Source organism: Syngnathus typhle, linkage group LG21, assembly GCF_033458585.1.
Source record: "Syngnathus typhle isolate RoL2023-S1 ecotype Sweden linkage group LG21, RoL_Styp_1.0, whole genome shotgun sequence".
In the NCBI taxonomy this organism is placed as follows: domain Eukaryota; kingdom Metazoa; phylum Chordata; class Actinopteri; order Syngnathiformes; family Syngnathidae; genus Syngnathus; species Syngnathus typhle.
This window is the reverse complement of record NC_083758.1, coordinates 7,976,838-8,004,050: the sequence shown is the minus strand read 5'-3', so window position 1 is coordinate 8,004,050 and position 27,213 is coordinate 7,976,838. Positions and strand designations below refer to the sequence as shown.

The following is a 27,213-nucleotide window of genomic DNA, read 5'->3' as shown; positions in this document are numbered from 1 at the left end:
CCGTATGAGACGTGCGCCAGTTGCCTGATTCAAACTTAACTCAGTCAAGTTTGCTAGTGGAAATGTTCCTCTTGCCAAAAGCACCACAATATGTCTGCCCTTCAGGATTGCCAGGGCAGCGGATCGGACGAGTGCCTGCACCGAGAGGAACTGGACTGGACCGCGAGACCAGAGGGTAATAATAATAGTAAACTTTATTTGTATAGCACCTTTCATCCAAGAAATGCAGCTTAAAGCGCTTTACAACAAAGAAAGACATAAGCGTTGAATGCTTCACATAGAAACATGAAGACATTAAAACAAAAAAAAATAATGTATGCATACACAATTAATAAAGTGAGCTTAAAATAGGAGCAAACTTGGATAAATAGGTAACGAGTACGTCCACAGAAGTGAACCGCATGCGACCGGGTGCCGTTTTCATTTTTGCAGTTGCGCGAGGCGGAGGATGAGTCCAAACGTCGAGCACCGGCCGAGAGGGGACCCGACCATCGGCCGACTTTCGCCCGTGACGAGCGGCTTACAACGGACGGACGGGTGCAGATGCGGCGAGGGCAAAGTGCCCAGCCAGCATTTAAGGAGAGTATGACTTTGTTTTTCCTTTGGTGCTTTCTTTCTTTCCCTCCCTCCCTCCCTCCACTTTTTCACTGGGTGTACACACTGGCTGTCTGCATGATGCCTCTTTCTTTCTCAGCGCAGCGTCATTTTGCAATATTGTTGTTTTTTTTTAATACATGAAGTGAACTGTTTGGACTGTAATTGTGTGTGTGTACCTCTGAACCTGAATTAAACTGTGAACTGAATTCAAGTGGTCCATTTTAAACATTGGCATGAGCACTATAGTGCGTAATCAGAGTTAAATGACAATATACAAACTGGAATCATTTGAGACATTCTCAATGATAAGGCAATTGTAAAGTTAGTCTCAAACAAAATTGCCTTGTTAATTATGCAGTGTCAGGCTTTTTATTTTTACTACACAAAGAAAAGCTGTATGCATTCTAAATGGTTGACAAAAGCCAAATAGCCATAGATTCAAACGACAAGCGTAAGCGTACAGTGTCTGTTGTGATAAATAAGTCATCTTTGGCAAGCCTGCTTTAAAATGGCCACCGAACTCAGAATCTCCCTTTATGTTGGTGCATTTTTCTGTAAGAGTAAGTCTATTTTAATCGAGTCTGAGCCTTTTTTTTTTTTTAATCATGCTTGTGGGCATTTTTGTGAATAAAAACCACGTTGGTGTGTTTTCTTCCTGTTGGTGGTCTTGTAAATAAAGTCAACTTTGGTGTCCGTCATCATTCATGATGCGCCTCAATTGATGCTGCATCTCTTAAATATGAACCTTATTGCATGTTTTGTTACAGGGCTTGGCTTCATTTGCTGGCTGACTACAAAGAAGGCTGTTGCCGTACAGTCCAGGGCGTTGCCAAAGTAAATTGAATCTATAAACCTAGCGTGTAACGTCCAGGACCTTGGCTTTCAATTCAAGGCACAGTTGCATGTTGCGGCCAGCCTTGGTGCATGTACTGGGTGCTACCACCCAGTTCAGTAAAGGCCACCCCGCAACCTGCTTAGGTGGCACGCCAGTGAGGCACTCTTAATACCGGCATCTTTATTAAATTGACCTGTTCAGACAGGCGCGATGAATTCCAAGTGCTGCCACCTTGTGGCGGCGTATTTGCCTCAACCTGTCTAACGCTCCATTTAAGTGTATGCAATCATTTTTAACTTGAAACAACTACATGACAAATGATAGGTGCCCTAATTAGACAACCTGGTCAATGCGACCCGTCTTTTGCGGTGTGTTTTGCCCAAAGCTACCTAACAAATGCACACTTGCTCCATTTTTGCTCCTCTTATTTATTGTGTTATTTGTTTATTTATTCATCACTCCTTCATTGTTTGTGCCTTCTTTTTACTTTTTTGTGTTTACTTGTATGTATATTGTGTACTATGTCTTGTCACCGTGGGATAGTGGGAACGTTATTTCGATTTCTTTGTGTATCTTGGCATGTGAAGAAATTGACAATAAAGCAGACTGACAAATACTGCCGCTATCTCGCCAATGTGCATGTGTCTAAAAAGTACAAAGCATCAAATTCATTTGCACGAATAACTTCTAAACTACATGCTAAAAGACATTCACGTGATGCCGAATGTCTTCTTCTGTAGCTTGCCAAATTCAACATTGCCGTACTCCAACGCGAGGCTGTCCTCAGCACTGCAAACCTTTGTGCCGGTACACCATATGAAGTAAATGATGGGACTTTTTTTTTTACACCTTTTCTAATATGTATCAAGCATACCAGATGGTGTTTTAGAACAGCCTACAATAGTCAATTACGAAAAGGAAAACAAAAAAAAACCTCAAAGTCCTAAAAAGATATATTTCTTTAATTAGTGCAAGGAGGGAGCATTGGTAAGCGTTAGCCCGTTCATAGTCAGCGCAGAGCAGTATATTTTGCAGTGCGGAGACGCAGGCAGCGGGAGGCGCAGGCAGCATGGGGAGCAAGCAGCATGGGGAGCAAGCAGCATGGGGAGCAAGCAGCATGGGGAGCAAGCAGCATGGGGAGCAAGCAGCATGGGGAGCAAGCAGCATGGGGAGCAAGCAGCATGGGGAGCAAGCAGCATGGGGAGCAAGCAGCATGGGGAGCAGGGGGCGCAAGCAGCATGGGGAGCAGGGGGCGCAAGCAGCATGGGCAGCAGGGGGAGCAGGGGGCGCAAGCAGCAGGGGAGGGGAATCGAACCCTGGATCTCAGGTGTTCGAACGCAGCGACGGAGCCACTCGCCAAGCGTGGTGAGCTCGGCAATCACCCCGCTTCCACTTCGAGTCATTCTCATCTGCCTAGTGGTGCGTCCCGCGCGCGCCGGGTGAGTACAAAAGAGTAGAGACCGCCGAGAGCTGCCAGGTCGAAACAGCCGACCGGTTGGTGACACGGTCTCTTGCCCCGTAAGAACCTGGTTCGATCCCAGGAGGGAGCGCACTCTCAGAGCTCCTTTTGCAAGTGTGTGCATACAGCTTGCATATATAAGTATTTATTTATTGGTAAACGCCCAGTGTGGCCCCGCCCACAAGTGGGCGGAGCGATGCAGCTGGGCCCGCCCCCGGTACACTGGCCCCGCCCCTGGGGGGAAAAAATCCAGTAGCCCCGCCCCCAGCACACTGGCCCCGCCCCTGGGGAAAAAAAATCAGTAGCCCCGCCCCCTGCGCTACTATGTTACAGTAGCGTAGGGGGCGGGGCGAAGCCCCGCCCCCTGCGCTACTATGTTACAGTAGCGTAGGGGGCGGGGCGAAGCCCCGCCCCCTACCCTACTGTCTTTCAGTAGGGTAGGGGGCGGGGCGAAGCCCCGCCCCCTACCCTACTGAAAGACAATTAAAAGTGTATTGAAAGACAGTAGGGTAGGGGGCGGGGCGAAGCCCCGCCCCCTACCCTACTGTCTTTCAATACACTTTTAATACACTATTAAAAGTAAAAGTAAAAGTAAAAAAAAAAAAATATATATATATATATATATATATATATATATATATATATATATATATTTTTTTTTTTACTTTTACTTTTACTTTTACTTTTACTTTTACTTTTACTTTTACTTTTACTTTTACTTTTACTTTTACTTTTACTTTTACTTTTACTTTTACTTTTACTTTTGCTTTTGCTTTTACTTTTACTTTTACTTTTACTTTTACTTTTACTTTTACTTTTACTTTTAATTTTAATAGTGTATTAAAAGTGTATTGAAAGACAGTAGGGTAGGGGGCGGGGCTTCGCCCCGCCCCCTACCCTACTGTCTTTCAATACACTTTTAATTGTCTTTCAGTAGAGTAGGGGGCGGGGCTTCGCCCCGCCCCCTACCCTACTGAAAGACAGTAGGGTAGGGGGCGGGGCTTCGCCCCGCCCCCTACGTACTGTAACATAGTAGCGCAGGGGGCGGGGCGAAGCCCCGCCCCCTACGCTACTGTAGCATAGTAGCGCAGGGGGCGGGGCGAAGCCCCGCCCCCTGCGCTACTGTAACATAGTAGGGCAGGGGGCGGGGCTACTGAATTTTTTTTTCCCCAGGGGCGGGGCCAGTGTGCTGGGGGCGGGCCCAGCTGCATCGCTCCGCCCACTTGTGGGCGGGGCCACACTGGGCGTTTACCAATAAATAAATACTTATATATGCAAGCTGTATGCACACACTTGCAAAAGGAACTCTGAGAGTGCGCTCCCTCCTGGGATCGAACCAGGTTCTTACGGGGCAAGAGGCCGTGTCACTAACCGGTCGGCTGTTTCGACCTGGCAGCTCTCGGCGGTCTGTACTTTTTTGTACTCACCCTACGCGCGCGGGACGCACCACTAAGCAGACGAGAATGACTCGAAGTGGAAGCGGGGTGATTGCCGAGCTCACCACGCTTGGTGAGTGGCTCTGTCGCTGCGCTTGAACACCTGAGATCCAGGGTTCGATTCCCCACCCCTGCTGCCTGCGCCCCCTGCTCCCCATGCTGCCTGCGCCCCCTGCTCCCCATGCTGCCTGCGCCCCCTGCTCTCCATGCTGCCTGCGCCCCCTGCTCTCCATGCTGCCTGCGCCCCCTGCTCTCCATGCTGCCTGCGCCCCCTGCTCCCGCTGCTCCGCCGGCCCCCCACACTGCCTGCACCCCATGCTGCCTCCGACGCCGCGCTGCAACATATACTGCTCTGCGCTGGCCATGAACGAGCTAGCGCTTACCAATACTCCCACTTTGCAGCGTTTGAAGAGATAAAAACATTACATTTTTTAGTACTTTGCCAAGTTTTTTTATTTTTTTTATTTTCGTAATTGACTATTGTAGGCTGTTCTAAAACACCATCTGGTATGCTTGATACATATTAGATGAGGTGTAAAAATAAATTCCCGTCATTTACTTCATATGGTGTACCGGCACAAAGGTTTGCAGTGCTGAGGACAACCTCGCGTTGGAGTACGGCAATGTTGAATTTGGCAAATCTTAGCTAGCTACAGAAGACGACATTCTGCATCAGGTGAATGTTTTCTAGTATGTGGTTTAGAAGTTGATCGTGCAAATAAATTTGATGATTTGTACTTTTCAGACACATGCACATTGGCGAGATAGCGGCAATACTTGTCAAAGTCTGCTTTATTGTCAATTTCTTCACATGCCAAGACACAAAGAAATCGAAATAACGTTCCCACTATCCCACGGTGACAAGACATAGTACACAATAAACATACAAGTAAACACAAAGAAATAAAAACAAGGCGCAATGAATAAATGAGTGATGAATAAATAAATAAAACAAAATAAATAAGAGCAAAAATGGAGCAAGTGTGCATTGTGTGTATTTGTTAGCTTGCTTTGGGCAAAACAAACCGCAAAAAACGGGTCGCATTGACCCAGCTGTCTAATTAGGGCACCTATCATTTGTAATGTAGTTGTTTAAAGATAAAAATGATTGCATTCAGCTAAATGGAGCGTTGGACAGGTTGAGGCAAATACGCCGCCACTAGGTGGCAGCACTTGGAATTCATCTCGCCTGTCTGATCAGAGTGCCTCAACTGTGTGGCCTTCACTTAACTCTGAACTGGGTGGTGGCACCCAGTACATGCACAAAGGCTGGCCGCAACACGCAACTGCGCTTTGAATTGAAAGCCAAGGCCCTGGACGTTACATGCTGGCTTTATAAATTCAATTTACTTTAGCAACGCCCTGGACTGTACAGCAACAGCCTTCTTTGTAGTCAGCCAGCAAATGAAACCAAGCCCTGTAACAAAACATGCAATAAGGCTCATATTTAAGAGATGCAGCATCAATTGAGGCGCATCGTGAATGATGACGGACACCAAAGTCGACTTTATTTACAAGACCACAAACAGGAAGAAAACACACCAACGTGAACTTTATTCACAAGAATGCCCACATGACGCATGATTAAAAAAAAAAGCCTCAGACTTGATTAAAATTGACTTTTACTCGTACAGAAAAATGCACAAACAAAGCAAGATTGAGTTCGGTGGCCATCTTAAAGCAGGGTTGCAAAAGATGACTTATCGATGGCAACGCTTGTCGTTTGCATCTATGGGTGTCAGGCTATTTGGCTTTTGTCAACCATTTAGAATGCATTCAGCTTTTTTGTGTAGTAAAAATAAAAAGCCTGACACTGCATAATTAACAAGGCAATTTTGTTTGAGACTAACTTTACAATTGCCTTATCATTGAGAATGTCTCAAATGATTCCAGTTTGTATATTGTCATTTAACTCTGATTACGCACTATAGTGCTCATGCCAATGTTTAAAATGGACCACTTGAATTCAGTTCACAGTTTAATTCAGGTTCAGAGGTACACACACACAATTACAGTCCAAACAGTTCACTTCATGTATTAAAAAAAAACAACAATATTGCAAAATGACGCTGCGCTGAGAAAGAAAGAGGCATCATGCAGACAGCCAGTGTGCACACCCAGTGAAAAAGTGGAGGGAAGGAAAGAAAGAAAGAAAGCACCAAAGGAAAAACAAAGTCATACTCTCCTTAAATGCTGGCGGGGCGCTTTGCCCTCGCCGCATCTGCACCCGTCCGTCCGTGTCGTGTCGGTCGCTCGTCACGGGCAAAGGTCGGCCGCTGGTTCTGCTCCCCTCCTGGCCGGTATTCACCGTTTGGACTCATCCTCCGCCTCGCGCAACTGCAAAAAGGATAAACGGCACTCAGTTGCATGCGGTTCGCTTCTGTGGACGTACTCGTTACCTATTTATCCAAGTTTGCTCCTATTTTAAACTCACTATTAATTGTGGATGCATTCATTAATGTTTTTGTTTTAATGTGTTCATGTTCTTTTTATGTCTGTTCCTATGTGAAGCATTCAATGCTTATCATTTCTTTCTTTGTTGTAAAGCGCTTTGAGCTGCATTTCTTGTATGAAAGGTGCTATACAACTAAAGTTTACTATTATTATTACCCTCTGGTCTCGCGGTCCGGTCCAGTCCAGTCCCTCTCTGTGCAGCCACTCGTCCAATCCGCTGCCTCGGCAATCCTGAAAGGCAGACATATTGTGGTGCTTTTGGCAAGAGGAACATTTCCACTAGCAAACTTGACTGAGTTAAGTTTGAATCAGGCACCTGGCGCACGTCTCATACGGCCCTCCCGCATTGGAGCGATCCGGGTTATGAAAAGTTTAACCCCTTACAAAAAGGGAGGGAGGGAGGGAGGGAGGGAGGGAGGGAGGGAGAAAGCGAGGGGAGATGAGAAGAGGCTTTGGTGCGCACTTAAGCACAACCGGCCAGTTCCTCCTGAGGAGAGCTGGCTTGGCCCCGAGGGGGGAAAAAAAGGAAAACGTGACGTCGCGGAGGGCGTCACGGAGAATCTCTTCGACCTCGACACCGTCGACGACACTGGGACCCAGTCGGGCAGACATTATACCCTGGTATTCCACAAAGGGCAAGGTATAGCCACGTTCCCCCCTGAGTGCACCAGGCCATGCAGGTACTGCCGGGCCCTTCGGAGAAAGAGAGCGAGAGAGTGGGGGGGAGGGAGGGAGGGGTGTCTACTTTGCCAATTCGTATCTAGAGGGTCACGGCAACCCAATTGCCCGTGCGTGCTGCTAGTTACCCTATTCAAACAGACAGGGAGGGAGAGCGCAAAAGAAAAAACAGTCATACTCCCCCTCAACGCTGGCTGGGCGCCTTGCCCTCCCGGCCTCGCCGAATCTCCGCTCGTCACGGGCCAAGGTCCGGGTCTGCTCCGGCCGATGTTGGACTTGTCTTCCGCCTCGCACAAGTGCGAAAAGACAAACAGCACTCAGTTGCATGCGGTTCACTGGTGTCGACGTACTCATTACCTGCCCCCTCCCTGGTCTTGTCGGTGCGGCCCGGTCCCTCTCTGTGCCGGGTGGCGCTCGTCCCATCCCCTGCAACCCTGAAAGGCAGACAAATAAGGAAACCAAATTAAAACCAACAAGTGCGTACACTACCCTTGCGTATTGGATTGCCATGTCACCTCTGGCCAGCCTTGGCCAGTCACGCATCAGGCTCTTCTTCATCACTTGCCGACTGCTTTCTTTGGGTGATTCAGTCCGCCGGCTCTTTGTTTCGTGTATTGTCTCTTCCACCTTGCAAGACAAGCACAAAAGTCTCGCTTGCGCTTGCCGTCGCTAGCGCGGTCGCTTGCGCTTGCCGTCGCTAGCGCGGTCGCTTGCGCTTGCCGTCGCTAGCGCGGTCGCTTGCGCTTGCCGTCGCTAGCGCGGTCGCTTGCGCTTGCCGTCGCTAGCGCGGTCGCTTGCGCTTGCCGTCGCTAGCGCGGTCGCTTGCGCTTGCCGTCGCTAGCGCGGTCGCTTGCGCTTGCCGTCGCTAGCGCGGTCGCTTGCGCTTGCCGTCGCTTGCGCTTGCCGTCGCTTGCGCGGTCGCTTGCCGTCGCTTGCGCTAGCCGTCGCTGCGCGTTTGGCACTCAATCAGGGCTGCACGACATATTGGAAAATCAGTGAAATGGCAGTACTGGGCCAGACTACTGCATTGAGCAGCTGTGCAAAATTCTGGGATGGAGATGAACATTTCGATCGCAATGAGATCCGTTAACTAACTTGCATCAATGACTTGTCATCTTCGAAACTCATTAAAAATAGTTAGCAAGAAAACAGGTTTCATTTGCCACATTAAAAAAAGAAATCTTTGCTTTCTTAAAGTGCATGTCAATAACCTAGACCACCATGTGGCAGTGTTCCAATACACGTGCAGCCCTACACATGTCACCATAGGTGTCCAAATGGCAGCTTCGGGGCAACTTTATCAACACAACACACCTTTGTAGCAGGAGCACAAAATATGAATGGCAACATATGAATGGCAACATTTCGTGATTGATTTAATCTGTGTCAAAGAATTCTTAATTTGTTTCAGTATGCAGCCCTCAAACAGACATTTGGACACCGCTGGTGTGAAATTTAGGAGAAAAAAATAAAAATCCATTTCACACATTGAAGCTGCGCAGGTCGACTTCTCCAGGGAAGCGGGCCTCCCTCAGAACTCGGCTACTTCAGAGCGATGCCACAGCCGTCCGTCCACCTCTGATCAGATCGTGTCGCGTCCCGGTCGCCATCTGCAAATACAGAAACAAAAGATAGACACCTAAAGAGCACCCCAACTTGTAGGTCACTTGCTTACTTGATCACAGCGGCTCTTGGTGACCGTCGCCGGGTCGGATCGGGCCGTGCGCCCCCCCTTTTGCGTCCGGCCTGCAAAAGGTAGAACATGCCATGAGTTGGGCGTTGCTCGCATCATTATGGCTTCCTCGTGGACCGGCTCGTCCCAACAACCTACACCTAGAGAACAAAGCACGCGCAGTGGTACGTTAGGGTTAGATCAAGCACGACAGTGGTAGGTTAGAAAAAGACAAAATGAGACTCTCGCTCCAACACCTAGGGGAGAACAAAGTACGCAAGTACCACAGTGGTGGTAGCTTAGGGTTAGATCAAGTGCAACAGTGGTACGTTAGAAAAAGACAAAAGGTCACAAGTCATATTGCAAAACTGGACATTCGGGATCGCCTCTCTCCAACACCACCCTACACCGAGGGGGGGGGAGAACAAAGAACGCAGCAAGTACCACAGTGGCAGGTTAGAAAAAGACACAAAATAGTACAAGTCATATGGCAAAGTTTCGTTTTGTGTCCATCCACGTAACCACAACCTTCCCCAAGTGAGTCCTCAATGGCAACCAAGCGCAAGACAACGCTGGATCCAGACAAGCCACAACCACAGCACACCTCTTAAGCAAGAGCAACCATCAGACCCCCAAACACGGTCTGTCCACACCTGCAACCTTTCCGTCGTGCACCCATAACCAAAGGCAACCACACTGCCCCCTCCTGGCCACATGATCCCCACACGTTGACTTTTGCAGCGCGCTGCTCAAGATTCTGGACTTGATATGGCATTGCTCCTTTGGATATGGCCATTGCTCCTTTGGATATGGCCATTGCTCCTTTGGATATGGCCATTGCTCCTTTGGATTAGGCCATTGCTCCTTTGGATTAGGCCATTGCTCCTTTGGATTAGGCCATTGCTCCTTTGGATTAGGCCATTGCTCCTTTGGATTAGGCCATTGCTCCTTTGGATTAGGCCATTGCTCCTTTGGCTAGGCCATTGCTCCTTTGGCTAGGCCATTGCGCCTTTGGATACTGAATGATACTATTCCTCATCCCATTTGGCTTCTCTTGCAGCCTGCAAAAACACATACAGCCATTAATTGTGTGCTGGGAAGCTAAAACGCGACACAGGCAGCCATTAATTGTGTGTTGGAAGCTAAAAGTTTACAAAAACAGGTTTTCACCTGATTCAGGACTACTCAGTGTCCTCAACATCACTGAAATGGCTCCTCAAGAGCCTCCTGCTTGCTTTGTATAGAAGGATGCTGGCTGGGCGGCATTTTTTAGTGCTACGAAAGACAAACAAATTATTGCAACAAATATAAACATTGAGTAGAATGCCAATGGCATGATATTTTGGCAACAATTATACATACTAAGTTTTACATTTGAAAAAATATATAATTATCATTATATTGTAGTAAAGTAGGGTAATTTATCAAAATTATAATTAATAGTATTTTTACACATACCAAGTGGACTTTTACATTTGAAAAAATAGATTATATTGTAGTAAATTATGTCAATATATCAGGATTATAATTCCGATTTTAATTTTATCATACATCAACGACGCAAAGTCGATTGTGGCGTGCCGTGGCCAAACCTCAAACACTCCCGAGACAGCGGAAAATTCTGCAAGAAATATTAAATGGCATCGTAAGAAACGGCAAACATTTGCTCGCGAGCTAAATTGCTTGCGGCCGACAATTTACCTCCAGGCCCACCGTCGCGGTGGACGTGACGTTCGTTGCCGAGTCACGCGAGTACGACAATCCTGCAACAAACAGATTAAAAAAGGCTTGTGGGAAAAGGCAACAAAGCGCACATTTTGGGGCTTACTTGAAAACTCTCCTTGCGGCCGTCCTCCAGTTCACGTCAACGCCTACAGTCGCCGTGTAAGAATCCTGCAACGAACCAACATGGCGTCCGTCGTGAGAGACGACAAGAAACGACAAACGTTTGCTCCCTTACCTGAGAAAATGCCACGCACGCACTCGGTGGCACCTGCATTCGAGAGCTCGAAAATCCTGCAACCAACATGGCGCCCGTCGTGAAAAACGGCAGGAGACGACACACATTTGCCAGGATGCTAGCTTACCTGAGAAACCGCCCGCGGCCGCCGCCACGCGCTCGGTGCCACCTGCATTTGATAACTCCCCTTGAGCACACCTGTCTTCAATTCACCAATTGACCTGACGTCACATCCGTCAATTCAAATCTTCTTCTCCTGATCGTCTAACGGCGCTTGGCACACTGGCGCCACCAGGTGGTCACCGCCTGTCGTAGAAAGGGTTGCTTCGGACTCTATACGTTGAAACTAGGGGTGTAACGATCCATCGATACACATCGATTAATCGATATAATGCACTACGATTTGTTGGCACCGATGCTAAACGTAAACATCGATCTATATCGCCCGTTTTTGACCTCGGACATTAGACGCGACTTTATTTTGAAATCCAGTTCATTGTTGCTTGCTTCCTCTTTCCGGGAGCAGTCCGCGCCGTGTTGTGCTGTGAGCAGAGCAGGCACGTAAAAGGGGAGCGAGCCACAACTACGCGGCTCCTGGGCTGGTGCTATGGCTAGTGTCCAAGAAGACGAGGCAATTCGCTCGCCTTTGGGCTTCAAGTCATGCGTTTGGAAGCACTTTCTAATTTCCTAAATAGTTTGCAGTACCTTGTTGATTTTGTGTATGGATTGTTATAAATCAGGATATTGTTCTATATCGATAGTAGAGCACTATATCGTGATGTATCGCGAATGAATCACAGCAGACTTTAAAATATCGGCAAATATCAATGCCATATTCAGGTGTACCTAATAGCAGACCACTTCCTGATTGGCTGTTTAGTTTGTGACGTCACTCTTAGACACTACATTAGGTACGCCATAACTGTCCACACCTAATTACAGTCCATTGCATTTGTAAACGTGGGCAAACTTGTGAAATTAACACAAAAGTTTATTTATTTATTTACATCTTTCATAGCAAATGGTGAAACCAGCAGACTTTGTAGCAAAGAAAAGCAACACGCAATCTGCTTACAAGTGAAAAATGAAGCAGGAACAAAAGAATGCAAATGTGTGCTTCGAATGTTTCAAAAATAGCTTTTAAACCACCCACATACAGGTCTCTTAAAGCAGGATGGATTATTGTCAGTTTCTTTCTCTATTACAAGGACACCTGTTACACGAACGATACTACAAAAACAAGAATACAACAGTTTTCTCTTCGAGAACTGACTGGATGACTTTTGGCACCCATCGAGTGCGGTACAGTCCAACACGCCTTTGTGTCGTGAAAACAGTCACTGCGTTGTCTGCGTGTTGAAACACCAGGCCTTCATGTTCTGTCGCGAACATTGTCGCTCAGGAAAACGATGTTGTCTGAGAAAACAAAAGGCAACTTTTTAGTCAAGTAGGCAAGATGGGCCTTTGCTGGCGGTTTTCCAAACCTGCGATGATGGTCGTTGCCTGGCGTCTCACTTGGTTCTTGTCCACATACTCGCCGTAATCCAGCTTCCCTTCCACAAGAATCCTGGCCCTGGAGGATGCAATTTGTGTTGTAAATGGCCGTTGAGATTAGTTGTCACGACAAAGCACTTGTCCATACCCTTTTTTGATGTACTGGTAGGCTACATCCCTTAAACCGGGTTTGAAGACGGACACTCTGTGCCACGTCGTCTTTTGGCTGATGTCGCCTGGAGTGTTAAAACAAAACCAGAGTGAAAATGTGTCTGTGTTTTACAGGAAATGTAAATAACAAATGTGCGGATTATACTTCATATGAAATACTTGAAGGATTTACTCATTTTCTGCATTCAAGTGGAGGGAGATCTAGCATGTGTAGCAGCACCCTCTAGTGGTCATTTAGAGAAAGTCACGCCAGTCTGATACCATGAGCGAGGAAGTCAAGCACTGGTTACCTGATGGGCTGGTCTCGCCATCCCCTGAACGCCACATTTCGTTGGTGGCCATGGAGAAGATGGTGACGGGGTTGCGGCCCTCCACTTGTCTCATCACAGGCTCCTGGCCCACCCGGCCCAGTAGTTGGACACGATTGATTGCTACCAAAGAAACAGTGGAATCAGGTTCAAGAGAAACCTTTGCGATTCAAACAGAAATGAAAGAATGACTTGTACTCACATCTCTCCAAAATGAGGCTGGAGTCAGTGGTGCTGTTTCTAATCAGCTGCCTGAACACCTGAAAACCGTTTCAGAAGATCAGATCTTTTTAATTCAAAACATTACAAATGCAATTAATTGATGTGTGTGCAATATCCAATTGCTACTTTTGCATCAATTTCTTCAAATTGGTCCAGTCCACATTTGAAACACCATTTTTCTCAGGGCGGTTGTGTTTGCTGTCCTACCTGTGTTGAAGATCTCCTGAACATGTTCATGATGTTTCACTTTTAGATGTTAAACCTGCAAACAGAAAATGTGTAAGATTAATATTCCAACGAGAAGCCCGCCCACAATGAAAGCTGGTCGTACTGTACGAGGTACCCGCAGTCTACCACCATTGAATGAAAACTAAATATTTGACTATCGCATATTAAAACCCTACTAGTAATGCGGGTTATTTTCAAAAAAACACAAAGTGGTGTAGAACACGAGATGTGTAGAAAAACGACTAGTCTAAGTTCGAAACTTACCGAGGTAACCTCGCGCTTCCGAGTCCGTCAGCGAAAAGGTTCCCCCGACCGAAAAGGTGGCGACTAAAGTTCCGCACCCGCAAACTATGCAGCTTTTTTTTTTTTTTTTTACATCATTATGTGACGGCTAGTGGCCTTCACTCTTATGTTATTCTACATCATTAACTTCTCTATTTTGTTCCTTACATTTTTTTGGCATTTGATGTAAAAATAATAATAATAAAATAAACCGATTCTCACCGTTCCAACCTCAACAAATAATTCGAACCCAGGCCTACCACTATTCCCTTTCGTAGCAAAGTGAAATATCTTTACCTTAATGTGTGTGCATGCTAATGTTGCGATTGCGCAATTTTGATGTTTCGCAATACATTTCGTCCCCAGCAGAGGGCGCATCACTAACATCTGGGAGGAGCTGTTGGTAGTGGGATGCGGACTACTCCAAGGAAAACTCCCACGCCTCAGAATTTCTCCTGTGCTCACACACGCACAGACACACACAAACTTCCAGAAGACACACAGACAGGAGCCGTCAAGACTTCGGACAAGCTGTCAGAGCTCCGAAATGTCGCTCCTCATCCACATTTGGACCACTCTGGGTGAGTTTTACGAGAAAAACATTAGTATCAGCTCAGTGAGGAGAAGCTCGTGTTTTGTTCATTGCTGCCAAAAAAGGAAACAACAACATGTCTCTTAATAGAAGCCACATGCCACTCACTTTTCCTTGTCTTGACAGTAGCCGGGATGTTCGGGAGCTTAAGTTGAATTCCAAGTGAGCTGCAAGTGTGTGATGATGATGTTGAGGAGGTTCTCTCTGCTGCTTGTAGCGTTGCTGTGGTGCCCCGCCTGGACGCAGGCACCCGACTTATCAGACGGGTGCACGGAAGGAAGCTGCTACCCGGCCACAGGTAACCTACTGATCGGTCGGGCTCACAAGCTCAACGCCTCGTCCACCTGCGGCCTCGGCGGAGGCGAAACTTTCTGCATCGTGGGACACTTGGAGGTGAGGCGATCCGGACGCCAAACGGATCATCTTGACGGTTTGTTAGTGTGTCGAGATGTTGCAACCTGAGAAAACTATGACAAGAATTCCGCGCTGGGGAATTCTTGCAGGAAGTTGATGGATCTTTGAGTTGATGCACTTCCAGGACAGTAATACCGATCACGACGCCTACGTGGGCGCGGGCTGTAGTGACGAGTGGGAGCGCAGACATTCTCGCGCCAACAATAAAAAGCTCTATGCGGTGACACAAATGTCCGCCTGTACCCGTCAAAGTGGCCCTGGCGGCTTTTTGCTTGGGTGAAAGGCGTCCTTATTAAGTCTCACGCTGTGGGGTGTCTTTGTGCCTCGGGATGAGCGCAGCCTTCAAGTATGCGCAATAAATGAGAGCAGGAAGGCCTCGGAGTCTCGTCACACTTTTCAGCACAACCATGTAAACACGCAAGTGCGGATCGTTCGGGCTGACGTGAGGTCGTAAACATTGAATGAATTGCGAGCGGATGTGGCGCATTTGTACCTTTCCAATATGGCTGCCGCACGCGGTTCGCTTTAATTAGGGATTTATTCGACGTCCGATTTCAAAACTTTGATTGGGAGTTGGCCAATTCTTTTTCACATCTCCACTGGCATTTTGAACGCCCTCAGGAGGAGACCAACTGCTTTGTGTGCGACTCCAGGCACCCGTACGACAAGGACGTCAACCCGCTGAGCCACACCATCGAGCACGTGGTCACCACCTTCGGCCCCAACCGCCTCAAGACGTGGTGGCAGTCGCAAAACGGTGAGTCGGCCTTCCCGTGAGAAGATGGCGAATGGCAGCTGATCAATCCATCAATCCTAAACGGGGTGTGGGAACGGATGTGGGATTTACGCTGCATGTCTAAAGGAGGAATCCCCTCATCTGTTTTTTTTTTTTTTTTCGGGGGGGTGAAGGAAGCTCAGCAGCCAGCGCAGCAGATGGCCAAGAATCAGCAGGAAGCCGCGCATGGCGATATCGTGCTATGCTTTGGGATTTCCTCATTCCCTATTATTTAGAAAAAAGAAAAAAAAACTCCAAATAGTGGAGACATCATCATCGAGCCCCCTCGGCGGAGGCACTTAATCACTCGGACGTGTTTAGATTTGAACGCGCAGATGTGTTGGACATCCACCCAGCGTGTTAATGTGAGCGAGGCAGCTGCGTCATCATTCATTTCCTGCGTGCAGGTGTGGAGAACGTGACCATCAAGCTGGACCTGGAAGCCGAGTTCCATTTCACGCATCTCATCATGACTTTTAAGGTGGCGCTGCTCGCACGTTTAGCCAGCTGCCCGTGACATGGCCCGAAATTCTGCCGCTTACCTCCAGACGTTCCGGCCGGCCGCCATGGTGATCGAGCGTTCCATGGACTTTGGGACGACGTGGCAGGTGTACCGCTACTTTGCCTACGATTGCCGCTCGGCGTTCCCCGGCGTGTCCCCGGGGCCCATGCTTAAGGTGGACGACATCATCTGCGACTCGCACTACTCCGACATCGAACCCTCCACCGAGGGAGAGGTCTGTTCAATGAAACCAGGTCAAATAAAACACGCGACGGAACCCAACGGATGTTTACGTACCTTCACCAGGTGATCTTCCGGGTGCTGGACCCCGCCTTTGAGATTGAGGACCCGTACAGCTTGAGGATTCAGAGTAAGATGTTGTTGAGATGCGCTGACCCCAGTGGAGAGCGGGCCGCTTCCTGCTAAGCCCCTCCAGGAAGGGATTGGAAAATGCTAGCAAAATGCAGTCTGGGAAATGAGGTCAGACGGGAAGAAAACGCTGGGAAGGAATTTCGCACGTGGAGGCGGATATGTCCGTGTACACAAGACTTTTCCCCCCAGTCAGAACAATCTTTGTCCAAAGCGATTGGGGGGTGGGATAAAAAATCTCAGTCAACATGACAACGTCTAGCTCTAACGTAAAGCTGGTCCGTGCGTTTCCATTCAGACATGCTGAAGATCACCAACCTGCGTGTCAACTTCCTGAAGCTGCACACGCTGGGAGACAACCTGCTGGACAAGCGCGAGGAGGTGACACAGAAGTACTACTACGCCCTCTACGACATGGTGGTCCGGGGAAACTGCTTCTGCTACGGACACGCCTCCGAATGCGCCCCCATCGAGGGAGCCCCCACTGGGGCCGAGGGAATGGTGGGCGAGCGCGTCGGGCCGCGCCCCGGCGCCGAGGACATCTTCTGACGAGTGCCTTGCGTAGGTTCACGGGCGTTGCGTGTGCACCCACAACACCGAGGGCCTGAACTGCCAGCGATGCCGGGACTTCCATCACGACCTCCCCTGGAGGCCCGCCGAGGGCCGCAACGCGCACGCTTGCAAGAGTAAGATTCACCTCTAAGAAGCTTCCCCAGAAACCTGGACACACCCTCTGCCCGCTCTCCCCAGGGTGCGAGTGCAACCGCCACTCGGGTTCCTGCCACTTCGACATGGCCGTCTACACGACGACGGGTAACGTCAGCGGTGGAGTGTGCGACGACTGCCAGCACAACACGGTGGGGCGCCAGTGCGAGCAGTGCGCCCCCTTCTTCTATCAGCACCCCAACCGGGACCTGCGGGACCCCAACGTCTGCGAGCGTACGTTGAAAAAGCGCCACGTGACTTCTTCAAGTCATTCTCTGATCAGAACTTTCTCCGCAGCTTGTAACTGTGACCCGGTGGGATCCCTGGAAGGAGGGCTTTGTGACGCCAGGACCGACGTGGGGGCCGGACTCATCTCGGGCCAGTGTCGCTGCAAAGCCCACGTTGAGGGGATCCGCTGCGACCACTGCAGACGCGGACACTACGGACTGGGAAAGGGACCGGACGGATGCCTGGGTAGGAACGCCAAATCATTGCATGGGACTTCCAAGTAAAGACAATCTGTCCTACTCCAAAGAGAGAACTTCCTACGACTTGAAATGTTTTCCCATTCTGACTTTTACACAAGAGTGATTAGACTTTGCGCCTTGACAGCCTGTTCCTGCAGCCCCCTGGGAACGCTGCCGGGAAGCGACTCCTGCGACCCCGATTCAGGAAGGTGCTTCTGCAAGCGGCTGGTCACCGGACACGAATGCGACCAGTGTCCGGTAGGAACTCTCCGTCTGTCACTCGCCTTCTTATCCTAACAAACATGCGCTCAACCTCAGCCACAACACTGGGGTCTATCCAATGACATGGATGGATGTAGACCATGTGACTGCGACAAGGGCGGGGCCCTCAACAACAAGTATGTTTGTTTATTCTTAGTTACAGTGGTTAAAAAAGGTTAAAAACAAAACCTGGTTGTAAAAATTCCGCAGCTGCGACCCGGTGTCCGGACAGTGCGAATGCAGGGAGCACATGTTCGGCCGGCGCTGCAACCAACTGGAGTCCGGTTACTACTTCATCGCTTTGGACCATTACACCTACGAAGCCGAAGAGGCCATACTCGGACCCGTGAGCCCAACGCCCGACCCTCCGACCTCACGTAGGAAGAAGGTTTTAAAAACAAGTGCCTGCCTGACAGGGTGCGACGACGGTCCATCGACCGTACCCTCTGGATCGCACCCCCACGTGGACCGGGATGGGGTTTGCCAACGTACCAGAGGGAGCCTCTTTAGAGTTTATCATAGACGACATCCCGGACTCCATGGACTACGATGTTCTCATCCGCTACGAGCCGCAGGTTAGCTTCGATTTTCTTCGACCTACTTTTTTTAAATCAACGAGTGACCGAGAAGTGACGTTCGACGACAGCTTCCAGAGCAGTGGGAGCAGGTGGACTTCCGAGTCCAGCGTGCCGTTTTCAACCCTCCCGACTACTCCGCCCACTGCGGCGGTTCCATCGGCGACGGCGACGAGCAGTACGTCTCCCTGCCGCCCGGCTCGAGGTAACTCAACCCGTGGGTCCGCCTCAAAGTTCAAAACGGTCCTCCTCCTGACCGCGCCTTTCCCGCAGACACGTGTTATTGCCCACCTCCGTTTGTTTCGAGAAGGGACAGAACCACACCGTCCACCTCGGCCTGCCGCTCTACTCGTCCTACAGCGACACGCAGAACCCCTACACCCTCGTCGATTCTGTGGGTGGCACCAAAAGCGTCGATTGACACGTGTTGCGGAACGTTTAGTTATGCCTCCCGTGTTCTGTTTCCCCGCGTAGCTGGTACTGATGCCTCGTGTCCGGGAGCTGGAAATATTCCTGGGCGCAGAGGGCGAAGTAGCGTGGGACACGTTCCAGCGCTACCGTTGCTTGGAAAGCAGCCAGAGCGTGGTCAAGAGCCCAATGACGGACATCTGCAACGAATACATTTTCAGCGTCTCGGCGTTGCTGCACAAAGGGGCCATGCGTACGTTCCAGCCCAAACCTCTTCGAATGAAGTCACCTCGGTCGATGGTCTTAACTCTTTTTGTTTCCCAGCGTGCCAGTGTGACCCGCAAGGTTCCGTCAGCTCCGTGTGCGAACCCCACGGAGGCCAATGTCAATGCCGACCCAAAGTGGTCGGGAGGAACTGCGACCACTGCGCCCCTGACACCTTCCTCTTCAGTCCGTCCGGATGCAGGCGTAAGTGTTTGCCAGAAGTCGGGGAGGTCCTCCCGCTTGCTTGTTTGTTGACATTTTACGATTTCTCGCGGCAGTCTGCGAATGCGACCCTCGAGGCGCCATCGGCGCACTTTGCCACCAATCCACCGGCCAGTGCACGTGTGTTCCCGGCGCCACGGGGCGCCAATGCGCTCACTGTCTACCGGGATTTTGGGGCTTCCCTCATTGCAGACCGTGCCAATGTAACGGCCACAGCGAAGTCTGCCACCCCGAGACGGGGGAGTGCCAAGGCTGCCGAGACCTAACCGCCGGGCACTACTGCGAGAGGTACGGGACCGGTTCCTTTTTTCCCCCCGGATCTCATTTGATTGTCGCCTTAACCTCGCAGATGTCTGGACGGTTACCACGGTGACCCTGAGCTGGGATCCGACAGCCACTGTCGACCCTGTCTGTGCCCCGACGGCCCTGGTTCGGCACGTCAGTTTGCCGACAGCTGCTACGTAGAAGCCGATACAAACGCGCTGGTGTGCGTGTGCAGCTCCGGCTACAGAGGTGCCGCCATTCGGGACATCCGTGTTTGTGTCATTCGCTTCGTCCGCAATTCCCTCTTTTGGCTTCCTTCAGGTGCCAGGTGCGACGAGTGTGCCCCAGGTCACTTCGGTAACCCGCTGCTGCCCGCCGGGCGTTGCTTGGCGTGCCAGTGCAACGGAAACATCAACACGCAAGACCCCGGCTCCTGCGACGTCCGCACGGGCTCGTGTCTTAAGTGTCTGTACCACACGGACGGCTACGCCTGCCAGCACTGCAAAAGCGGCTACTACGGCAATGCCGCCGCTCAAAGCTGCAGAAGTGAGTGGAGTCATTTACGGTCGCTTCACTGAAGTCGAGGTTGACTCGGGTTTGTCTCGCAGAGTGCATGTGCCGGCCGACGGGCACGGCGCCGCACGCATGTTCCTCGCCGGATGAGTGCCAGTGCGACCAGCACAGTGGGCAATGCGCCTGCCTGCCCAACGTGGTGGGCCAGAACTGCGAGCGCTGCGCGGAGGACACGTGGAACATGGCGAGCGGGACGGGCTGCCAGGCGTGCGACTGCGACCCGCTCCATTCATTTGGGTCTTCTTGTGATGAGGTCAGTCGTGATGAGTATCCGTGACGGTCAAGTAGCGTGGTGAGCGATGAGTCCAGCTGGTTGGGAATTGCAGCTCTGGCTTTGTACTGTTTCTCTCAAACATATCGTGGGAACGCAAGGCAGCACAAACATCAAAACTCTTTCTTGGTAATGGCTGTCTGCCATCAGAGGAAGGAGGTCCCGCAAATAATCCACAGTACAAAGGTCCATTGTGGTTTGTGTTGCTGCAAAGACATTTTTTGTAAAAGTTTGCTTTGACTTCTAGGTGACGGGACGGTGCTCGTGTAAACCCGGTTTTGGCGGCAGGACGTGTCGGGAATGCAGGGAGCTCTTCTGGGGGGATCCGGAAGTCAAATGTCACGGTACGACAAGAGCGATCCCACGTCGTATTTTCCAGCATCTCTATTTTCAACCAAGAGTTGTTGACAGACTCACTGGCGCCCCCTTGAGGAGCAAAGTAGTCTCATGAGACAGGCATGACCGACCTCGTGTTCTCTGCTCATGAGAACCAGATGTTCCACAACTCCCAGTTTTTTTTTTTTTTTTTCCTTCAGCCAGGAATCCTTAAGCATTTGCGGCAGCTGTTAAATCTCCGAGGCGAGCCGCAGATGCTTAAGTGGGAGAAGTTGTCACTTCAGACAGTTGAAGCCTCCACAGCTGAGAAACGCTGGCTGCCAAAGTCTCCAACTTATCCGTCCGTTGTGATTTACCAGCGCCCCCGCATACGTTCCAAACCTATTTCACCTCAAATGCCTTTGGTCGGAGCAGAAAGGGGCCGGCGTTCCCTCGCTCTTGACTATGCTTGGGAGGTAGTTGTGACCCCCGAGGTCAGGATGAGGTCGTTTGTTTACAGGAAAAGCTGAAAGTCCATTCCCTTCCCCGAGGAGACGTCTCCATGACATTTGTCTTCCTTTCTCGCAGCCTGCGACTGCGACAGCCGCGGGATTTCCAGCCAGCAGTGTGACCGCGTGACCGGACACTGCACGTGCGTGGAGAGCGTGGCGGGCCCTCGTTGTGACAAATGCGCCAGGGGTTACCAAGGAGAGTTCCCGGACTGCCAGCCTTGTCATCAGTGCTTTGCCACCTGGGACGGGGTGGTCGAGGAGCTGAGCAACCAAACGCGGCGACTGGAGGCGAAGGTGGCCGAGCTTCAGACTAGCGGCGTAACAGCGCCGTACAAAGACTTGGTGAGCAGCCTGGAAAGCAACATCAAGGCAATCAAGGAGATTGTGGAGACCAACCCTGCGGCGATGAAGCTGGAAGAGATCCAGGACCTGATGCACCAGATTACGTACGTCCTCAAACACATTTCAAATCCGTTGAGTCCTTTAATTGAGGTCTCCTCCTCCTCAGTGGGGTCATGTCCTACGTGGACGGGAAGCTCAACACATCAGAGGAGACCTTAAATGTCCTCCAAAGTGACGCCAACGTCACCGACACCAACTTGGATGAGCTGACGGAGCGGGCAAACGGGTTGGAGCGCCGTGTTCAGGAGCTCAGGCAGCAGGTGTATGATGCCAAGAATGCAAACTTCCAGGGTGAAGATTCGACTTAATTCAACGCTTGAACTTGTCAAAAAAATTCCCTTGATGTTCTCCTGTTCCCCAAAAAAAATAGGTGCCATGGACACCATCTTAGAGGCAAAGGAGGAGTCGCTGAGAGCGGAAATCCGAGTCAATGCCTCCAGCAGCGATCGCGGGAGCTCCGTGGAGCAGTCGGCGGCGCTTCGGAAAGTCACCGAGGAGAAGCTGAGTGGAAGTCACAAGGACTTTGATCGCAAGCACCAGCGAAACACTCAGAAGCTGGACAAGCTCAAGAGCGATCTGGAGAAACTGGATCTGGCACCTCTCAGCGAGAAGGTGAGAAGAACTCAGAGGGTTGTCGGGGACGAGTCGCTCATATGTCTTTCTGAAGATGTGCGGCGGTTCGGCCGAAGGCGACGAGTGCGCCGGATCTCCTTGCGGCGGCTTGGGCTGCGGGGATGGCGGCTCCCGGTGTGGCGGCCAAGGATGCGGAGGCCTCGTCGTCACCTCCGGAAATGCTCTCAAGTCAGCCAAGGAGCTGGACGAAGAAATCCTGGCAGCCATGCGAGAGGTGAACCAGCTCTCCAGGATGGTGAGTGCACACGTCGGCGGGATGTCACGTTTTTGGCCGCGGAGCGTTCTGGAAGGCCAGCGTTTGGTTCCAGGTGTGGGAGGCGAGCAATCGAGCGAGGGAGGCCAAAGTCAACGCTCAGCAGGTGCTGATCAAATCCAACCAGAGCAAAGAGCGAGTGGAGCAGAGCAACCAGCAACTGCGCGGCCTCATTAAAGACATACGAGACCTTCTCACCAGTGAGTCATGCCGCTTCGCCGTCAAGCGAAAGCAAAAGTTCTCGCGCGTGCTTCGCCGTGCAGACGACAAGGCCAACGCATCCGTCATCGAGGCGGTCGCCAACGAGGTCTTAGCCCTGGAGATGCCCGCGTCCAGCGCGAAGCTGCAGGAGCTGACCAGGGAAATCAAGGAGAAGGTCAACGCTTTGACCAACGTGGAGAGCATCCTCAGCCAGAGTGCAAATGACATGAAAGCTGCGGAGAAGCTCTTGAAGCAGGCCGAGGCCGCCAAGTAAGAAGACCCCCGATCCCGAGTGGCCCGAACGCGACATTAAACTGCTTGTTTGTCCTCCAGCAAGGACGCGTCAGACCTGAAGGAGCGCTCGGAAACGGTGAAGATGGCGCTGGATGAAACCGAGCGTGCTCAGAACCTTGCCCTGGGTGCTATCCGACTGGCCCGGAACAACACAGAGGGAACTCTGGACCTTCTACTTTCCGTGAGCGTCATTTCCCCCCCCGTATGTGGCGGCCGCACGTTTCGGTCGTGACGTAGACGGACGTGGTTCCAGGCGGATACGGAGACGGCCGCGTCAGAGCAGCGTCTGAGCAATACCACGGGGCGGCTGCTGCAGCTGGAGCTAGAGGTGGGCTTCCTACGGCAGAACGAGCTGGAGGTCAACAGCGTGGCGGAGACCGCCGATCACGTCAGCCAACGCGCCGCGAAGGCGGCCGACGAGGCCCAGCAGGTGCAACCGCGCCGCCCGACACGTAAAAGTCTCTCGGTGCGTGACGGGCGATTTTGCGCCCGTGAAGGAGTTTGACGCAGAGGTGAAGGACAAACTGGAGCAGGTGGAGGACCTACTGGAGGACAAAGGGGAGTCGGTGCTGCAAGCGAGGAGACGAGCGGACGAGCTGCAGCAGGAGGCCAGGGACCTGCTGGCTCAGAGCAGCGTCAAGCTGAAGACACTACAAGGTATGTTTGTAGTCACGCTTGCAGAGTCCACAAAGTTCACCGTGTTGTGCTCACAGAGCTGGAGAGTTCCTACGCGGACAACCAAGAAATCCTCGAGGCGAAAGCCACGGAGGTGGCCGAGCTGGAGGAGGCCGCCCGCCGCATCCTGGACGACATCAGCCGCAAGGTGATGCTCTTCAGCACCTGCCTGTGAGAGGAGCAGGCGCGAGTCGACATCCCGTCCATCGTGAGAAGGAAACCACTAGACGCCAAACGGACCTCATTTGAGCATCCACCACTTACACAAAGTTAGGGAGATTGGACTTTGGGGTGACACTTGCTGTTCGTTCAAGTCCTGAAACACTGAACATTCAAATGAAGGTTTTTTTTTTAAATCTATTTTAGCTCAAAGTACAATTTTGTGTACAATATTAGATTACCGACCAAATCTTTTTTGAAGTCTCCTCGACTAACTTTGTGGAATCCTACTTAACCAAAAACATGTATTTTCTGTTCCAAGCAAAATAAAAAGTATACATTTTTGCTCCTAATCACATTGTTGTCATGAAAATGTTGGGCTTGGCTTCCCCTTTGTTTTTGTTTATAAAATAAACTTTGAGCCACAACCACTTTGGCAGCAGTGTTTATTCCTGTTTTAACTCGATCATAGAAAAATGTTTACATCTCACATTCTCAAACTAACAGCCATTTGTGGACAAGTAGTCCCGCGAGATGGCATTGCCAACAGAAGCTCGCTATGGCACCGTGGACCTCCCCGCCCCTACTTGCGGCTGCCCGGCCAGCAAGGAGGCGGGGCTCCCTCGGCGGGCGCCCAGCTGGGCACGGTGAGCAGCTGGCCGCCGTGCAACTGCTCGTTGACGCGCAGCTGGCAGCCGTCTTGCAGCATGCGCAGCGCCACGCGGGCGATGTTGCGCGAGTCGTCCAGGCCCGAGTGGGGGCGACCTTCGTACTGCAGGCCCAGATTGTCCAGCATGGTGCTCAACTTGGTCTGCGTGCGCGGCACCTTCAGGCGAGGAAAACGGACGGTTTTGGGCTTGACTTACTCTCAAAAGGAGGGAGGGGAAAGTGCTTTTTCTTTTCTTTTTTTTTTTAAACCGTAGCAAAAGCAGGAGGGAGGGGAAAGTGCTTTTTTTTTTTTTTTTTAACTGCAGCAAAACATAAATCAAGTATTTGCCCATGAATGTGTCTCCCTCTGCTGGCCGTTCGACGTACTGCTACGCTTTTAAAAGGTCTGCATCTTTTTAGCAGTAAAATTATTTTGCATGTCATTATTTTGAGGACTTTTTAAAAAAAGAAAAAAGTATTTTGCCACTTACTGTCAACTAAAAACGAGCTTGCACGTGCTCCACTATTTGTCCCCAGTGGAGGTCTGTGCTAAAATGCAAAATTCTAACCTTGTAGAAGTTGCCGTAGGCCTTGCGGATGTTGATCCACTTCCTGGCAAACTTTGGGTATCGGAGCTGGCTGACGCGGCACTGGATGTTGAGGAACTTGCTCATGTCCCACGCGCTGCGCAAGGTGGCAAAAGGATGTCAGGCTTCCAACCAGCTTGGGCGAAATGAGAAGAAGCATGCCACTCACCCATCCGTGAGGAAAGTGTATTTGTACTTGGTGCCCAGCTCCCGCTCCGCAAGCCACTTCACAACTTGCTTCAGGACCGCCGGGAATGGCTTGGCCGCGTCTACCTTGTCCTGTGGCGTCAAAATACAATCACTATCAATTTAACAGCGCTTCTTCACTGATTAGATACGGGCTCACAACTATTTGTTTTGGAAAATTCCATTTAAACCTTCATGTGGCACAATAAGAGGATTGGAGAAAAGGAAGAAAAAAAAAAAATTTACCTGTGTAATTCCCGTAAGGTTCACACAGAAGTCAGACAGCGTCGGGTACAACTGTGGTTTGACGTATTCCTGAAATGTTCCAACCTGAGAAGATAAAAAGACGTTCTTAGGTACCGAGTGCTGGAGGAATTATATATTATATCATATATTTTTCTCTTACAATCTCCAAGGTGCGCGTGCTGATGAGCACCATGGGGAACTCAATGATCTCGTGCAGGAAGTCCGGCGGGTTGTCCTCCTCGCACGTGGCCTCAAAATCCACCACGCAGATGTAGTCGTAAGGGAAGCCTCCCGGGTCGGAGTCGGAGTCGCCCGCCGACTGCGTCAGCTTCTGCTTCTTGTAGTGGCTCTTCAGTCGCTTCTTCATCACGTCCTTTACGCCTCTGTCCAAAGTGGTTGGCGTGAGCGGCGGCGCCTCTTCCGCGGAGATGCCGCCAGTCGCTTGTTCTTACCTGGTGTCCAGCTTGAGCTGAGACAGCTTGGTCCGGAGCTCCTCCTTGGACATGCGGTTGATGTGACCGTTGGCCAAGGCGATCTCCTTGTACACGGGGTGGCTGAAGTTGCTGTTGGATGCCTGAGGAGGGGCTTCTCCTCCTTTGGGACATTTGGTGCTGTCAGGCTTCACCAAAAGATGTACAAACACAATTAGTCGACTCGTAATTTCATCGTGACAGTACAGGGTTTTTCCTGCAGAGCAATTTTGGAGGTAGACATCTCCGGATCAGCTAACATCGTAAAAATGGTTCTTCTCTGGTTTGGTGTCATTTTTATCTACAATTGCGCTTTCACTCCCTCCTAAATTATTATGAATTGTTTCTTAAAGCAGGAACATCTGATTTTTCAGAAAAATACCTGAAACCTTTTGGTTTTTAGCTTGTAGGACATGTCTTGTAAAATAATGATTTTCCTAAAATAGATGAAAGAACTGACGTGTTTTTTTTTTCTCTCCACGTCTTTCTAACTTTGTGATCAAAGCACAGCACAAGCAGCATCGGCTTCAAAGCCCTCTATTTTTTTTTTGCTTCGCCGTCAAAGCTGTGGTATTGTTTCTACATTAAACTGACAGACATTATTGATATAAATACATCTCGTAATTGTACATATAGCGAAAGAAGCGGACTTTACCCACCTTATCGTCATTGTCTCCGTTTGACTTGACGTTCACGTCCTCGCCGTGAATATTTTCCTTGTGCTCCTCCATTTGTGTTCATAAGCAAAAATAAGTAATATTGATAAAAAACAAAACAAAGCGAAATTGGCGTCAATTAGCTAACATTACAACATAGCTAACAGAGGACGAGAGTGGTCAAAACCCACTTTGGACACTAAAATTATTTTAAAAGTATAAATGATACGTAAACATAGCGTTCGCGCTGTAACAAGTGTTCCTGCCCGTGAAGAAGGTTGGAATAAATTTTCTTTCAACTTTTTTTATTTTCATGGCTTCCGGTTTGGCCTTCCAACAGACAAGAAACAGTGCCGCCTTGTGGTGTGGATGACACACTGCCCCTCACTTACACGGAATCTAGAAATATTGCTTCCTCACAAAGTGGTTAATTAAATAATTGAAATGTATGAATTCATTTTTTATAACTCGCAGTTGCTTCATCTGTCCTCCAGGAGCCAGTCGTGCACATTAGCAGG

General features: G+C 50.2%; 3 protein-coding genes and 2 long non-coding RNA genes across 6 annotated transcripts; 2 read left to right on the top strand and 3 right to left on the bottom strand.

Moving 5' to 3' along the window:
- LOC133145635 (uncharacterized) lies at positions 1-2,049 on the top strand. The gene is made up of 2 exons (XR_009710957.1): positions 1-175; positions 433-2,049. It is a non-coding gene; the product is annotated as an uncharacterized LOC133145635 (long non-coding RNA).
- Positions 2,050-5,101: 3,052 nt separating this feature from the next.
- Positions 5,102-7,500, bottom strand: LOC133145634 (uncharacterized). The gene is made up of 2 exons (XR_009710956.1): positions 6,938-7,500; positions 5,102-6,664 (listed from the first exon to the last, which is right to left on the bottom strand). It is a non-coding gene; the product is annotated as an uncharacterized LOC133145634 (long non-coding RNA).
- Positions 7,501-12,061: 4,561 nt separating this feature from the next.
- ssbp1 (single-stranded DNA binding protein 1) lies at positions 12,062-13,828 on the bottom strand. The gene is made up of 7 exons (XM_061269280.1): positions 13,779-13,828; positions 13,494-13,548; positions 13,267-13,324; positions 13,047-13,187; positions 12,734-12,821; positions 12,576-12,664; positions 12,062-12,507 (listed from the first exon to the last, which is right to left on the bottom strand). Exons 2-7 carry the CDS (start codon positions 13,521-13,523, stop codon positions 12,464-12,466), a joined length of 450 nt encoding a protein of 149 aa, XP_061125264.1. The 5' UTR covers positions 13,524-13,548; positions 13,779-13,828; the 3' UTR covers positions 12,062-12,463.
- Positions 13,829-14,194: 366 nt separating this feature from the next.
- On the top strand, positions 14,195-24,333 carry LOC133145610 (laminin subunit beta-1-like). Of its 2 annotated transcripts, XM_061269246.1 has the most exons (33): positions 14,195-14,377; positions 14,606-14,781; positions 15,424-15,559; positions 15,985-16,058; positions 16,126-16,314; positions 16,386-16,449; positions 16,747-16,949; positions 17,014-17,134; positions 17,199-17,387; positions 17,451-17,627; positions 17,766-17,878; positions 17,939-18,018; positions 18,092-18,227; positions 18,298-18,456; positions 18,528-18,661; positions 18,730-18,850; positions 18,931-19,117; positions 19,189-19,332; positions 19,407-19,638; positions 19,700-19,863; positions 19,936-20,160; positions 20,223-20,440; positions 20,706-20,802; positions 21,362-21,731; positions 21,794-21,978; positions 22,058-22,299; positions 22,355-22,555; positions 22,629-22,773; positions 22,837-23,044; positions 23,108-23,249; positions 23,322-23,498; positions 23,566-23,725; positions 23,782-24,333. In XM_061269246.1, the coding sequence occupies exons 1-33, from the start codon at positions 14,344-14,346 to the stop codon at positions 23,916-23,918; spliced, it is 5,340 nt and encodes a 1,779-aa protein (XP_061125230.1). In that variant the 5' UTR covers positions 14,195-14,343; the 3' UTR covers positions 23,919-24,333. The 2 variants fall into 2 exon arrangements, with proteins under 2 accessions (XP_061125230.1, XP_061125229.1); XM_061269245.1 differs by having other exon boundaries at positions 19,700-20,160.
- On the bottom strand, positions 24,332-27,013 carry eri1 (exoribonuclease 1). Its single transcript, XM_061269272.1, has 7 exons — positions 26,699-27,013; positions 26,022-26,188; positions 25,730-25,952; positions 25,570-25,653; positions 25,307-25,416; positions 25,120-25,234; positions 24,332-24,728 (listed from the first exon to the last, which is right to left on the bottom strand). The coding sequence occupies exons 1-7, from the start codon at positions 26,768-26,770 to the stop codon at positions 24,486-24,488; spliced, it is 1,014 nt and encodes a 337-aa protein (XP_061125256.1). The 5' UTR covers positions 26,771-27,013; the 3' UTR covers positions 24,332-24,485.
- Between the last annotated feature and the right edge of the window lie 200 nt (positions 27,014-27,213).